Source organism: Crinia signifera, chromosome 6 (assembly GCF_055691185.1).
Source record: "Crinia signifera chromosome 6, ASM5569118v1, whole genome shotgun sequence".
In the NCBI taxonomy this organism is placed as follows: Eukaryota; Metazoa; Chordata; class Amphibia; order Anura; family Myobatrachidae; genus Crinia; species Crinia signifera.
In genome coordinates, this window is record NC_139222.1 from 139,526,650 (window position 1) to 139,543,602 (window position 16,953).

The 16,953-nt window shown below is 42.1% G+C and overlaps 1 protein-coding gene across 1 annotated transcript; it reads left to right on the plus strand.

Annotated features, from left to right (window-relative positions):
* The first annotated feature begins 2,522 nt into the window (after positions 1-2,522).
* Positions 2,523-16,534, plus strand: ASB16 (ankyrin repeat and SOCS box containing 16). Its single transcript, XM_083145483.1, has 5 exons — positions 2,523-2,832; positions 5,570-5,837; positions 11,856-12,348; positions 13,738-13,851; positions 16,236-16,534. The coding sequence occupies exons 1-5, from the start codon at positions 2,523-2,525 to the stop codon at positions 16,419-16,421; spliced, it is 1,371 nt and encodes a 456-aa protein (XP_083001609.1). The 3' UTR covers positions 16,422-16,534.
* Positions 16,535-16,953: the final 419 nt, after the last annotated feature.

A 16,953-nucleotide genomic window follows, 5' to 3' on the forward strand; every position in this document is an offset into this window, starting at 1 on the left:
CATCTCAAGCAATTTTAGAAAGATCAATACGTCGGGACCACAATATAAAGGACTGTCTGTAATCAGGTTGCCTACTGCAGCAATGCCATCGTTGTTGGGGATAATAGTGTACAGGCTGGAAATGTCAACACTGCACAATATCCAGGATGAATCCAGGGTTATTCTTTATGCAGGGTTGCAGCAGGGCATCCAGGTAGACTGATGTTATTTGGAACAGGGATCCACATGCTGATATGATGGGGCACCCTGGGGGAGATACGAGGGTCTTGTGGATTTTAGGTAGGGTATATAGAATCGGTACTCGAGGAGATGAGGGTAACAGCGCATCGCATAGTTCTTGCTCAGTGCTGCCTGCCATAACTGCATCAGTAAGTAAAGTGCTTAAGTATATCTATATATCTATATCTATATCTATATATATATATATATATATATATATATATATATATATACATATATATATATATATAATGATAGCCAAGGCCTTATTGGATTATATGAGTAAAAGTAGTAGCTGTGTTTAAATATGCAGTAAGCTGGCTAAAAATGTTATTTGGGAAGTATCTTACTAGTGAACACTTTTCAAGTGATGAACCAGGAAGCAAAAGTGCGGGAGTCAATCACTTAAGGTGCGTACACATGGGGCAATATGATCGCTGGCAATATATTGCTAGCAATATATTGCTCAGCAATCATATTGCTCAGTGTCCCGTTTTCATCTGCGACCAGAGATGGTCACAGATGAAAATGTCACAAGAGGCAGGGGAAGTCGCCAGCGACCATTCAGGGGCTGAAAACAAGAGCGCGCACCCGGCGATTTATCGCTGGTGCACACTCCCAATCACTGGCAATATGGTCGCTCAGCGACCATATTTCCAGCGATATTTGCTATAATCGCCCCTGTGTGTACGCACCATTATGCTTGGGGATATGCCATCTGTTTTTTTATTATAGGGAACAATGGTCTGATTGATTTTGTAACCTTAAAATGAACTGACACATGCCATATTTCCATGTTCAATTCCCTTAGGATAGTGGAGGTGTATAGGGCTGACAACCTGATCCAGCCATCTGTACCTCACTTGATTTAAAGAGAAAACAGTAGTAGAGTGCACTAGATAGCAATGTTTCCATACAGTACCCACCTCCATCCTTCCCATACAATGCTGGCAACATATTGTGAGTTTTTGTAAAAGCTGTGTTAGAGTCTGAGAGAGGGATATTCAGCGCAGTCACTCACCCCTTGGCTTTGCACATAGAGTAAATTGATAATGCAACACGCTGTCCTGACTACAGGTAAGAACAACAAAAAAGAAGAGCTGGCAAGCACTAACTGTATGTGCGCAGTGTCAGGTTCTGGAGCTGTATGGAGGCTGTGGGAATGCTGCCCAGCGGAGTATGGGGGTGGGAAAGTTCTGAGTACCTAGAAACCCTCCTTCCTTACGACAGTCAGAACCCTGCCCCCCCCCCCCCTCCTTGCATTGTAATGCTGTGATTCACAAATATCATTGTTGCTTAATCACTTCCCATGTGCCCGAGAATTGTGGCATTATGCCACATGGGGTGGGGACAAAATGAAATCTGCCTTGGCCCAGGGCAGGGATGGTCAGCACAGTCACTCACCCCCTTGGCTTTGCACATGTGACCCAACTAAAGCTGTGTACACATGGCGCCATTTTGGCTATGTACAATTTTGAATATGCAATTTCCCTTGAACTCCCCAGAGTCCTGACTCCGAAGCATACAATCTTGACTATCCTTACTTGCGATTTTGACTATGTGCTATATGGCCTATGGCCAAATACATAAAAACCGACGTAGTCAAAATTGTCTTACCTTCACAGTCTATTTATCTAAGCGATACCGAACTCACGGGGCAGCACATCGGTATCACAAGCTGGGAAAACAGTGAGAAGTTGGCTAACTTTCTAAATGATTTTAACTATGTAGTCATAATTGTAAGCCAGAATTGCACTTTTAAGGTCCAGAGGGAACACTGCCCAGCTCATTCCTTTTGGAGCCCAGCAGGGTGTGTATTTATTCCATGAGCACTCTTCTCCTTTACCCTTAATTAGCACATTCACACTATTTGGTCCACGTGAGACCAAAGGTATATACACAATAGCTGCACAAGTACAGTACGCAGGATAAGTGCCCCCTTTCTGTGTTTATATGTATGGGATGAAGTTTTTGTTCATATTCTCATCCTGAATATTCTGGTGCATCAAAGGAGCCTTGCATCAAACAAAGGTTATAGAATTTGCTTTGATTGCTCATGTTCGTATGTAGTGCCAGTTAACGCAATATATTTTGTTTCACATTTTTTATGTCAGGGAGGGGACATGTTAAGGACAAGCAACCGCATAATTATATGCTGGAAAGTGACACTGCAAGAATATGTTTACCATGTGGAGTAGCAGAAACCCAGGGGTTATAAATAGGACATCACTCCCCTTGCTTGCACTGTGGGATGAGCCTTTCAATTCTAGTGCTGTTAAGGTGAAGATAAAACTCCCTATAATATGTCTAGAGAGACTTTTCCCTTCACAGCTGCCACCCTACGATCCCTACAAAGGCAGAGAGAACAGCTGGAGAATGAGGATCGGAGAAGGGCTGTGAACAGGCAGTGTCTCACCCGCAGATTCCTGCCAAAAAGCCAGCCTTTGAACCCCCCTGCCAACCGAAGACGCCAATACTGCAGAGATGCTGTCATCCATAATGCACTATATACAGGAGACTTTGAAAGGATCAGGAGGATATTCAAAGAAGATGGCTCAGCAGAAGTTGTGGTGGAGACAATTAGTGAAGAACTACAGTGGTCTCCGGAAATGGGTGAGAGGGTCTGTTTGGTGATATCAAATTCTAGAATGAGAACTAAGCATGCTTGAGCAGCTGTTGTCCTGACCAGGACTGACAGACAACAGGCCAGCTGCAGCTGCAAGGTGACTGGAAAATATCCAGACATTGAGGAGGGAACTGATAAAGTAAAATAAGGGTTTTATAGGGAAATGTTAGTAAGTGCTTGGCCATGAGTTTTTTTTTATTATTAAGAGATTTATTTGGCTTTCAAGAAAGTATTGAAAACATAACAATATTCTTTTTGTGTGTGGAAGTCAGATGAGGTGATGGATGTGAGAATGGTCAGGCTGAAGATGCAGGATAATTAGCCATCTTTGGCTTTCAAATGAATCAGTAATGTGCAGCTAAACACTGCAGTAGCAAGTCATGCACAAGTCTAATACCTGCTATTACTTAACAATTATTGTTATAACAATAGAAGGTTTTCTTCGAAGTTCAATGCATATGATATTTTTGGATTGTTGGAGAAAACCCATAGAAACACAGGGAGAATATACTAATTCTACATAGTTACGGCCATGGTGGGAATCAAACCCATAACCTCAGTTCAAAACATCACACTGTCTGTGCTGCCCAATAACCCTTGGCAGGATAACCCATCAGACACGTTATCCTGCCAAGTATAGTCGGCTATGTAATAGAACCTTCATAAGCCCTGAATTGTTCTAATTCAGACAAGGGTAAGACAAAAGATACTGTAGTTGTGAAATTCAGATATGAATGTATTTTAATGAAAAGTGATCAGTATCAGGCAAAACCAGGATGGAATCTGCTCTTGTTCTAATCACTATAGCGACATATGTCACAAAACAAATTCCACCTTTTATCCAGGGCAAAAAGATATTAAGGGTCAATATAAAAGTGTTTGAGAAATCTCCCATAGTGCTTATGTCAGTTCTGCTTCCATCTGAATGCACAGTTTTTACAGGGTGGTATATGGATTTGTTTGTATCAGATTTGGCAGTATCTAGGGCAGTGGTTGCCAACCTTTGTCCTCAAGTACCACCAACAGAGCACATTTTCAAGGTCACCTAGCAGGTGCACTCATTATTCATTGACACATTTTAAAATATCCACAGGTGGAGCTAATTATGTCACTTACGATTCTGTGTGGAGACCTGGAAAATGTGAACTGTTGGGGGTACTTGAGGACTGAGGTTGGGAACCACTGATCTAGGGGGTCTGATCTGATGGGAGGTATTGGGTGAGCTGGTGTTGATTGATAAGTAAGGTCATGCAAAATCAGCATTTTATTTTGCAAGACAAAATATAATTTGTTAAAAAAGCATTTGTCACAGTTTTACTGTTTTGTGGTGTCAATCTTGTGATTGATGTGACAGCTATGGGCAATAGGACTGGAAAGTTCCTGAATCTAGAATTATGTCCATGCGAAAAAAAAACATGTGAAAAAAAATGCGAACGTACATTTTGGACTAAAAGATGGGAGATGAATGTTGGGAAATAGTAAAATTTTCCCCACAATAATGGCTTTCATTGGAGCTTTCTGCTGTGTTGGAGATCTGTAGCATAGCATGATTTCCTACAGAGGGAGCATATTTGAAGTTTGTCTGGTATTCCAAGGTTGAGGATGATGATGACAAAAGCAGCAGAAGGTGATAGAGACAACGAAGGGCAGCTGATGCCATTGCCAAGATATGAAATGAGATGGGAAGAGTCACTTACATGTTCTTTTTTGGATGAGTTGGGATGGTGATCACACAGAAGGCAAATGAAGGTTATGAAGATATAAGCTGGGTACACACCTAAAGATGTATCTGTACAATCTGCTGGTGGAAACAAAGATCTGGTAATGTATGGGAGCAAATGACAACTAACCATTTGCTCCCAAATTCTGCAAAAATGGACAGAACAATTGTTTGTATAACTTTATTAAATCAAACAGATTTAACTAATTTGTCTGTGGGACCATTGTGCATTTTCCAGTGTTTGGGATTAAGGACTTTAGGGGGCTCCGGCGCAAATAATTAGTGGGGGGTGGGGGTGGGGGGGTGGGGGGGCCTACCAATAATATTAATAATATGATATGCTGACAAAATTATTGAAAAGTATAATGTGTAAATACTTCATGCACCTGAAATGTGTTAAAAATACTGTAGTGCCACCATGCTGGTAATGTTGCTGTTGGTGCTGGGCAACCTCCTCAAGTACCCTATTCTGTCTATATTGGAAAATGAGCAGATGTTTGAATGACTATATCTAGGATTGTGTCAGAAAGCTGAGTGACAAACTGTTGCCATCCAGATCTCTGTCTCTATGCCTACACAAGATGCCTGTATAATTATATGCCATCATTATACAGTATGTCCTCTGATGGAATGACATGAATCTGTGAATGAAACATTTTCTCAGTCTTTTACAGCAGAAACCATACCTAATGATTCTCTGACACAGAAATGAAATGATTGTAGCCTATCCTGTTTTTCAGCCTATCATGTGTTTGTTTATCCCAATCTGAAGTTATACTCAACACATCTATATCTTTTATTGGTTAGTTGGTTTCACCCTGTGACCAGTGTATATAGTTTCCCCACCACAAAGCTAAAAATATTACTTGGGACACCGGAAGTCACGGTAGTTATACAGTGAATCTGCTGACTAGAAATTGATATGTTGACATTGCTAACTCTTGGTACCTGATCCTAAACTACATCCAATATGTAAAAAAAAAAAACATATTTGTTTTTCTCAGGACTCTGGTCATTAATGCCTAAAAAGTCTCACACCACTCCCTTGCGTATCACTGCTGGCCGGGGCTACTCTGACTGTGTACGGCACTTAATATCCCATGGAGCTAATCCCAATTCCATAGTGGGTGGCCGAGGAGCACTGCATGACTCCTGCGAGGGGCACCATGCTGAGTGTACCCAACTGTTGCTGAGCCGTGGAGCAGATCCCAATCTACAGAGCGAAGATGGTCTGGCACCGCTCCACCTCTGTACCACAGTGGAAACACTGGTGTAAGTACTCATTGTGGGAGAGTGTTGGCTAAATATGAATCCTTAAAGAATCGTATTCTGCTGCAGCTAAAACCTTTGTTGGAATTTGCAGAATTTGTGCTTATATTGTTTGCTTACTGATGGGTTTGATGGGATTTACCTTTCTTAAACTTTAGCAGAATCAGGACTCAGTGTCAGGTAGGTAAAGAAAATGCTTTGTATGCATAACATATACTTGACAGTTTAATACAGTATTATGGGCCTTATTTTGGTTCACTCTTTCTGACAAAATCCTTCTTAGATGGACAAAACCATGTGCACTGCAGGGGGGCAGATGTTACTTGTGCAGAGAGTTAGATTTGGGTGGGTTTTACTTCAAAGTGAGATCTATATTGCAGTGTAAAAATAAAGCAGCCAGTGTTTACCCTGCACAGAAACAAAATAACTCACCCAAATCTAATTTTCTCTGCACATGTTACATTTGCCCCCCTGCAGTGCACATGGTTTTGTCCATCTAAGAAGGATTTTGTCAGAAAGAATGAACCAAAATAAGGCCCTATGTTATGCATATGATTTTCCAACAATGAACTAAAGTACTAGGCATATCTTGCACTTAAAGGTATTGCTGTTTTAAATCTATGGTCATATTTGGTGACTTTTTTTAGCCTCAATTGTATTTATTCTTACATAACATTCCCGCTGTTATTCTTGGGAATTTACAAGTCACTATGGACACCCAATGTGCCAACTTCCATGCTCCATAATGGACACTCCCTGGACTTTTGTTCTCCTATTTCTGTGACATTTCCAAGCTTTGTCGTCCTGTTATACACCATTCCTTCTTCCTTACTTTATTCCTTTTTCCCTCACCTCCACCCTAATGGTGCCCACACACGCACCGATCCTGGCGGTGCGATGCTATGCGATGGGGTGCGCGCTCCTGCGGCACCTCATCGCACACTACAAAAAGTATGTGCTGCACATACTTTTTGTACTAGCTTTTTATCGCATAGCATCGCATCGCATGCACAAGGCATACGATGCGATGCTATGTGTGCTAGTTAAGCACAGAATGCACGCCGGGATCGATGCGTCTGTGGACACCCTAAGTAATGTTCACACTGCAGCATTGATAGCCTTGACCATATTCTCCTATGTCTATTTCAGACTTCTTTCTGTCTTTTTGTCTGGGCTCCTCAGTACTTGACAAAGCAGCCCCAGCGGTTTCACAGCATCTTGGCGACCCAAACCCCAAGCCATCATAACCTCCTTATTCACTTCCAGCAAATGAGCTCCAGATCTGCCAAATGCCTAGCTACATCCACTTTAACTTCATCAAATGTATCTGGTCTTCCTATTATTAAGCTTTTACTATCATCAAGCAAATCTACATCAGTTACCCAATCTCTTATATCTCCTACAATTCTTGCCACTTCTGTGCTATCACCATATCTCTTCTCTGTCCTCCTCCACCACAAACTTTTATTTTGCAGCTCTAATGATTCCACCATTTCCTATTAAGGAGAAATATACAACATCCATCAGGAAATTTCACTTGGTATTCCATCCACTGCCATCATTCTCTTCAATCCACCTTGTCACCTTCAGTTCTATCTCTAATGTTTCAGTGTCTGAGCTCATTGTCCTCTCCTCTGAAACCCAAACCCTACTTCCTCCCAACTCTATTGCTTAATATCCTACCATGTCCCCTGGAAACGATTATACCTATTTCACCATTTCTGACTTCAGTTGTGATCTTATGTCTCTCCCTCTAAAAATAATAATAAAAAAACCTCTTCACCCTTCCCCTCTCTCCAACTATTGGGCCACTTGTCTACTTCCCTTTGCTTCCACACTTCTTTCTTTCCACCCACTCTATTTTCAAGCCTCAGCAGTCTTCTGCTTGTTCACTTCACTGAAACTGTGCTCACCAAAGTTCTTTCGTGGTTCTGTGGGATTTGAACCTAATCCTTATGCCTTCATTTCATCTACCTTGGAACCTCTGCAGAAAGTACATGATGCTTAAAGTAGTTTTTCTGGATTCATTTAGTTTGGTCAAAAGAGTAAAGGTGCCCATACACGGTGCGATAGCGCAATGCGATGCACGCTCCCCCGGGCATCGCACAGTACAAAAAGTATGTGCTGCACATACTTTTTGTACTGCCACGGATGAACTGCTATGGGGTCCCCTTTCCACCCAACAACAATAGGGCAACACCCAACAAGGTCAAAAGGACCTTGCTGCTCTTGCAAGTACTGCGTACACCACTCAGCTCCAGCAAAATTACTGTATTATACAGCTCCTTGTCCTGGGCTCCTTACCTTTCCTTGCTCCCAGTCTCCTTCCTAGGAAGGGCCCTCTCAGCCTCCACTATTCCTGGAACTGTCACAAAGAGAGGTTCTGCAGGCTGTAAGGAACTGCTGTTTGAAAAGGATAAACATATTTATAGAGCACAAATCACAGAACTAGACTGCAAGTCGTAGCACCTCTTGCAGTACTGAGCGGCGTGCATCCAAAATGTACTATCAGCTATGCTGTATTAGACCCAGGTCTGGCCCGGGTCACTGTGTGTTGTGAAAGGACATTTTGAAAAATCCCGGTGCAGCAACCCGGCAGTCTGAGTTAAAATAAGGGTTTTTCCCAGATTGGACCCAGGTTGCTAGGTAGTGAGAACAGGTAACCCGGGTCAAGCGACCAGGGTCCCATTCACATTATAGGGAGGAGGCAGTGTCAGCTCTAAGCTTGCCTCCTCCTCGCCCCTCGATCATGCGCTGCTGCCCCCCACTGGAGGGCGGCAGTTCGCCCCTCGCCCCCGTGCAAAGGGGGTACCTGCTGCGCCGTCTGGGGAGCGGGCAGGGGGGTCCATGCCGGCTTCTGACAGGAGCCTGCAGTGGTGTTCTTGCCGCGCGGGTACCTGCGGCACTGTCTATAAAGCTGGTGGCGGTGTGGGGTTCTGCAGTGAATAAAAAATAACTAGCGCTATTCGCCGGGCTATGCGGCGACGCGGGAAGTGCTGCCGGGTTTGAAAACCCTGGCCGCACGCTGATTGGCTGAGATTCAGCCAATCAGCGTGCAGCTAGTGTTTTCAAAACAGAAGCGCTTCCTGTGCCCCTGCATAGCGCTAGTTATTTCTTATTCACTGCAGGGACCCCCCCGCAGCCGCCAGCTTTATACACAGCGCCGCAGGTACCCGCGCGGCAAGGACACCACTGCAGGCTCCTGTCAGACGTCAGAATGGGCCCCCCTGCCCGCTCCCCAGACGGCGCAACAGGTATCCCCTGCCCCCGCCACCGGGGCGCCCCCACCCCGACTCGCCTGGGGTGCTCCGGTGCCTTGCACCGGCCCTGGCTGCCCCCCAATGACATCAGCGACCCAGCATATTCCTGGGTCGCTGCGGGGAGCTTCGCCAAATGTCAGGTTTCTCCCAAGAGGACCTGTGTCCAAATCCTGGGTGCGACATGGCATTTTCGATGTGAAAGGGGTATCAGTTTAGCTTCATGAGCATGTGATGGCTCAGGCATCGGCATCAGAATGGGTTTCAAATCACATATTTACTAAGCATTATGCTGATTGAACACCATATAAATCTTCTCTAGATAACCTCTGGCATTCATTGGATACATGCCATTGTAAAAGCTCATGCCTGGTGTGAAAATATGAAAACCCCAAAGTTATGGTGTCAAAAAGATCCTGATATACAATTCTGCATTATGCCTCTAGGGTTAAAAAATATGTGGACCTCCAGCTGCTGTAGAACTATATATTCCAGCATGCCCTGACATAGTTTTGCTATTTGTCCATGCTAAAACTGTTGCAGGTGTTTAGTTCAACAGCAGGTGGAGGGCCACTTATTACACACCCCTGCTTCAGGAAGTATTATCTCCAGAAAAGACTCACCATGTAATCTACTGCTCACTCTCCACTTTTGGTGGCTACATTATTATTAATGGCTTGAAACAAAGAAAGAAGAAAAAAACTGTTACATATAGTACGCTATAGTAAGGCCTGTCCGACAGATGGGCGAAAGTTTATGCTTATGCAATTCTTGTCCAACCTACCCGTCCCAACCACAGCAGGACAAAAGCAGTTGCAGTAGCCAGAGCAGGTCTCTAGCTATCCCCCTACCCAACCACAGCAGAGCAGAAGCTGCTGCAGCAGGTACAGCAAGTATCCAACTATCCACCTACCTACCCTACCCAACTACAGCAGGGCAGAAGCTGTTGCAGCAGGCACAGCAAGTCTCCAACTATTCACCTTCCCTTTCCAACCACAGCAGGGCAGAAGCTGCTGCAGCAGCCAGACCAAGTCTCCAACTATCCATCTTCCCTTCCCAACCACAGCAGAGCAGAAGCTGCTGCAGCAGCAGCAACCAGAGCAAGTCTCCAACTATCTATCTTCCCTTCCCAACCACAGCAGGGCAGAAGCTTCTGCAGTAGCCAGAGCAGGTCTCCAACTATCTTACCTTCCTTTCCCAACCACAGCAGAGCAGAAGTTGCTGCAGCAGCCGGAGCAAGTCTCCAACTATCCACCTTCCCTTTCCAACCACAGCAGAGCAGGAGCTGCTGCAGCAGGTAAAGAAGATCACGAAAACTCTCAATGAATAAGCAAACAATCAAGAGAAAAAATAACTGACTGAGGATCGATCTCACATGGATTTCACAATGATATCTACGGTGTTCGATTCACAGACCACTCTGCCCATGAGTCACTTATTAATTTCAGTTTGTCAAAAGTTTTGTAAAGTGAAAATATTTTTCATTTAATGGACCCTTATAGTCCTTTAAGGGTCCACTTAAGAGAGTCTGTTTATTGTGTTGTATTCAGGAAATCTTAATCTTTCCAACGGCATATCACAATACATGAGAACAACAGAAATACAGTAGCATGGACCCTTATAACAGCACCCTTAGGGCTCATCCGATTAACCCCATCTTCAAACTTAGATCATCCCTTGACATAATAAGGTAGTGTGCAAATTTTGAAGACGATTAGTTAAAGGGTTCGAGAGTTATCGAGGAATATTCATACACAAACACACAAATACACACGCATACACAAACATGGTTCAATTATACTTATACAGATGACAACACATTTTCTTATTAGTAAAAATGTTCAAACATTGGAAACCAGTCTTAAGGTTTATTCTTTTTTTTTTTGCAAATAGAATTACATTTGTACTTCAACTTAAAGTATTTTGTTGCAAAGAAATACACATAATCTAACAATAAGGATCATGTCTTTCCATGGAGAAAGAGTTGGGAGATTTCTCCTATTCAATACTGTTCTGCATCAGTATAATTTTTAAAGATGAAAAAGTAAACCTGCACCTTGCAATGTACGACTTGGTATATGGCGGCAAATTATGCTCTCTGTACTATGGGGCTCATTCAGTGGAGCCTGCATGCCCCATTTAAAAGTAAAGACAAGCCAGAAACAAAGTGAATGCAGCAGTTGCTGACACCTTAATGTCAAAGGACTAATAATGAGTTTTGCTCTCGCCCATCAAACATATTACCCTTTATACAATGTTGCCAACTGTATTCTAGCAAGCCAAGGGTTATACTATATATAGGGGATAAGGGGCCAAGCAGAATATTTGCCCCATGCAACATAAAGCTTTGCTTCAGCCCTTGATCTAAACTTGCAGTAACTATTTTTTAAGACTCTATATATTATGCCATTGCGTAGAAGGGCACAGTGCACAATCCTGGTGGCTAATGCCAAGGGGAACATCAGCTACCTTGGTGGCATTGACCCATTTTATTTGTGAATCAGAGCCTGATTATGATGCACTAAAGTCTATTAGCAGGTTAGTCCTGATGGAAGCATGGCCTGCTTATGAAGCCTGCAAAAAATAGAAAATTGCCTTTTACTGTATTTTAAGTACAGTGCACATATGCTGTATTTATTATATATAATTGTCTTATATCTACTGTATATTTTGATGAGATAATACAACAAAATGTAATAAGCTGTATATATATCTCTCTAATGCATCTCAAAAATGTTTCAGCTTTCTTTATCTGCTGTTTTAGATGTGTGAAGGAGCTTTTGGAATTTGGTGCTCTTGTCAATCTTCCCTGCCATTACACTCGCGCCACTCCACTTCATGTGGCATCGGTACATCGCCTGGAAGAACATGTGGCGCTATACTTGAGCCTAGGGGCTGACCCCTGTGCACGTAACCGTGAGGGAGAGACACCTCTCAATGCAGCATGTGCTGCTTCCGATTCCCCACAGTACTTTGGCCCAATTTTGAGGGTGGCAGAGATGCTCTTGAAGGCAGGAGGCAATCCTGACACTCCAGGGAAAAAAGGTCATGGACCCCTGCACAATGCCAGCTCTAACTGCCATCTGGGGTTAGTGCAAATGCTTCTGGACCACGGGGCATCTGTTAACGTGACAAATAGTGCTGGTTTCACCCCCCTGGATTGTGCTCTGCAGGTGTGCAGCGATTATCCTGAGTGTCAGCCTCACCAATTGATACAGACACTATTGAATCATGGCTCCACCCCCCCTAGTGTCAAGGTAAGTGTGAGAAATATAAGTATTCCATCTGAACCAGTACATTAATGTTAATATAAAATAATAAATCATTTATTTATTTAGATCAGATCACATGGTCAGAAAATGGTACAGACTTGTTTAAATCTCAGTATGGTGTATCTGCCAGTCTATGATGTCATATTGGTGCATTGCCTATGGAGAATTTTTGTAATCTAGGAGACTGGGTTACTCTGGGTTCTTTTGTAGTTCATAATGGTGAAATCTGTACTCTAAAAATGCTTCTTTTTATATGTATGTGTGGCAGAGAGTTAATGGTTCATAGATTAAGTGGAGTACATCCATATATCAGTTATAAACTGTGTACACATGTGCATAAATCGCTGGCAATATGGTTGCTGAGTGACCATATTGTCAGCGATTGGAGTGTGCACCGGCGATAAATCGCCAGGTGCACGCTCCCGTTTTCAGCCCCTGAATGATCGCTGGTCGGAGGAGCATGCTCCTCCGACCAGCGACTTCCCCTGCTTCTTCTCCCGGCAGTGTGACATTTACATCAGCGACCATCTCTTGGTCGCTGATGTAAACAGGACACTGAGCAGTATGATTGCTGAGCAATATATTGCTAGCAATGTATTGCCAGCGATCATATTGCTCCGTGTGTACACAGCTTTACTGTGATTGTTTTTATTCTCATACATTATGATCCAATGGGTGCCCTTGTTCTTTATTTTGTAAATCTTTTCCTAAAAAAAAAAAAAAAAAAAAAATCAACCATCTGCTCCCAAAACGCTGGAAAATGGACAAAAACAATTGTTCAGATAAATTTGTTAAATCAAACAACTTATATATAGTGTATGGGGGTCTACATTCCTACAGGGCATTGGCCTCACTTCCTCCTCTTCTCATAAAAGGCCCTTGAACATTCTCAGCTGCAGGCCCATTAGGCCCTTAATCCAGACTTGCTCTCAGCATGACAGAGTGCTCCCTCTTGTACCATCAGCCTCACTTATAATCATATATATTCTTTCTTACTTTTTTTTGTACCATAAAAGTGCCACAAAATTGTCCATGAAGGGAGATCCTGAAGAGGAGATAACAGGAAAAATCTAGTACTATGGTTCATTAAAATTAGGCCTGGCAAGGGTTCATTTCTCCTGCAAGTAGCTATAAAGTGTTTGGCAATGACATGGGGGGTGTAACCCTAGAGTGACTGAGATAAGTAATCCAGTTTTGAGACTACAATGAACATACCTTCCGTGACATGGGTTCTAGCCTATATGTGGCAACTGAAATAACAGAACATACCAGTTTTGTGTGTCCCCTTGTGCCCAGAGTTCCCTTTTCAAGAAGAGTTCTATGAAGTGAAATTATTTAATGGATACATTTTACATATGTATTAACTACCCCCAGATGTGGCGGTTCTGTGCTGCTTCACCCCTGGCCTTTGAGATCCTTCTCAATTCATATGACCGAATCCCATCTGGAGATGTTTGGGTGGAATCTGTGCCCACTGATATATGGGAGGTAAGAAATACATCTTATTATCTTCTTCAAGTCACTTCATTATTGTTACTATTCAGTTCCATTGGTAACTAATATTAAAGGACTTTTCCACCAGTAGCTGTTTAACTGTTGATTACCACTACTGCAGAGTTTGTCAATACTTTACCCAGACTTAAGAGGCTAGAATGATTTTGCTGCAAATGTTAAGACACCTGGCTCATATGGTAATAGACATAGATAATATCACCTACAACTAGAGATGTGCAGGTCCGGATTTACCCGGATTTCAAAACAGGTTCTTATTGGCTATAATGAAAAAAGGATTGGGTCCCTCTACTCGCTGAAATAGCAAGGGAGGAGTCCCCTAGGGGCGCAAGGTGTGACCTGCTTTGCTCGGAAGCAGCTGCAATAGGATCAGGTGTGTCAAACCTGAGAATATACAAAACGAGAAAACAAATTTTGCAGCGCTGGTGAAAATAAAAACCAATTACCAGTTGGATTGACTTCACAATTTTATATTAAAATATATTTTTAAAAGAATAGGCACAATTAAATAGGCCACATGGCCACACATATAATGCATATACTAATGGAGATAAAAATGCATGGGTGCAGTAGCAGAACTCGGATACACTGTAATAGCTGTCCGTTCCATAATGCCTGGAAATGTGTAATAGGACCGCCTCTGTGACCAGAGCGAGCTTATAGTTACCGTCCACCTTGCTCAATTGAGGGGAGAATGGATCCTGATGGAATAGAATTTCCCTTGATATGTCCAAAGTCCCTTTTGAGTAGAGTAGGAGTGGGGCTTGCCACTTGGTGTTGGATGAAACTGGTTTAAGACGATATTCGGTCCTTTCAGGCTGGTTCTGGTAGTTAGAATGGCAAAGGATTGCTGGAGCCAGTAGTCCGCTGGCTGGTTGCAGGATAGGAAACAGACAGTTGTAGTAAATGGAGTGCATTCTATGTAGGGACATGTTACCAGTTGAGTACCCCAGGGATCTGTACTTGGACCAGTGCTCTTTAATATCTTAGTTAGTGACATTGCAAATGGTATTGAAGGGAAAGTATGCATTTTTGCAGATGACACAAATATATGCAACAGAGTAGACACACCAGGAGGGGTAAATCAAATGACGGATGATCTAGGTAAACTTGAGAATTGGTCAAGAGCATGGCAACTACAGTTTAATGCTAAAAAAATGCTAAATTATGCACTTGGGACTCAAAAACCCAAAGGCACAATATAGTATCAAGGGTACTCAAATGGAAACTACTTAGGAGGAAAGAGATCTAGGAGTCACTATTTCAAGTGACTTAATGGCAGGAAAGCAATGTAGCAAAGCAATGAGGAAGGATAGTCAGATGCTTGGTTGCATAGGGAGAGGAATCAGTAGCAGAAAAAGTAATAATGCCACTTTATGGGTCATTGGTACAGCCTCTGGAATACTGTGTCCAGTTCTGGAGACCATAGCTTCAGAAGGATTTAAATACATTAGAGACTGTACAAAGAAGGGCAACTAAAATGGTGAATGGCCTACATCACAAAACTTACCTGGAAAGACTAAAAGATCTTAACATGTATAGTTTGGAGCAGAGAAGGGAAAGGGGGGACATGATAGAAATCTTCAAATATATCAAGGGTTTTAACATAGTACAGGAGGGAATTTTTCTTCCTAGGAAAAAAAGTAATAGAACACAAGGACATGCACTGAAACTGGAGGGAGGTAGGTTCAGGGGAAATGTTAGAAAAAATTACTTCACAGAAAGGGTAGTGGATAAATTGAATAGCCTCCCATCAGAGGTGGTAGAGGCTAAGACAATAGAACAATTTAAACATGCTTGGTATAGGCATATGAAGATCCATACAAAGAAATAAGGATCAAAAAGGGTTGAGATTACCTGAAGGATAAAAAAGGGGCAGACTAGATGGGCCAAATGGTTCTTATCTGCTATCAAATTCTATGTTTCTATGCGCTTCTGTCTGCCTACTAAGTTGACCATTTCTTTTGGTACAAGCTCCATCAAAATAGAGTCTTGAATTGTTAGCATTTATGTTTTTATTATATTTCGTTTTACACTATTGTGTGTCTCTCTTTCTCTATTTTATTGGGTACACAAACAAACCTATTGTTTACTCAGAGAACATTGGTCAGTTTTATTATTGCCTGTGGGCACCCCTGTGATCTGTTTTTATATTGATTTGCATTGGTTTTTGTGTGAGGTGACACTATTTATTAGGCGGTTTATAGGCACATTTATCTTTTCCAACTTAGTTCTACAAAAGTAGCAAGATATTCACAGCTTAACTAATGATAGTTTTGGAAGTGTTGGAAACTTTGCATCAAATAATGTAATGAAGAAACTCTTGTATTTTACAGTTGATTATTATTTTCTATTTGTAGGAACATTGCAGCTTTTATGAGTCCGTACTGCAAGTTACAAATCAACCTCGTCGTCTTCAGCACCTTGCCCGATGTGCTGTGAGGAGTCAATACAGTGGACAATGTCTTCATAAAATATCAAATCTGGGATTACCACCTGCACTCATGACCTACCTCCTACTACATCCAGAGGGTCTCATCCACTGAACAGGGTTAAGCATAGATGCAGTAGTGTTTTGTACTCTGTGATTCCACTCTATATATCTGCTGGACAAAGTCTAATGGGAAACCAGCGTGAGATTATTCATTTTTCATTTCGTATTAATTAAACATGAATTGTGCAGTTTATAAAATAAAGAGTACTTCACAAATCTGTTAGTGACTTTTGAATACTGACACAACAATAGTATTCTTGTTGTAGCGTTAAATTAATTTATTATGGTATTGAGAAGATCTAAGTGAAAAATAAAGTACAAAAAAACTACAGTGAGGAGCACCGCCACACAAGGTAATTAGGGTTATATACATACACATACAGCTACTGTAGTTCTATATAGTTTGATACTGAGACAATTTTCCTAATATTGGCTCTGTAATACACCTTAATTGATTTAAAATTTAACAATGGACAATTAAAGTGCAGACTTTCAGCTTCAATTTAAAATATCTTATGAAATATTTAGGGATTGCCATTTTTATATACAGTCCTTTTCACAGGCTTGTGTAATTGGACAGATTA

Coding starts and splice junctions, on each gene's coding strand:
- ASB16 (XM_083145483.1), top strand. CDS start 2,523: ATGTCTAGAGAGACTTTTCCCTTCACAGCTGCCACCCTACGATCCCTA. Junction 12,349..13,737: donor CCACCCCCCCTAGTGTCAAG/GTAAGTGTGAGA, acceptor AACTACCCCCAG/ATGTGGCGGTTCTGTGCTGC. Junction 13,852..16,235: donor TGCCCACTGATATATGGGAG/GTAAGAAATACA, acceptor TTCTATTTGTAG/GAACATTGCAGCTTTTATGA.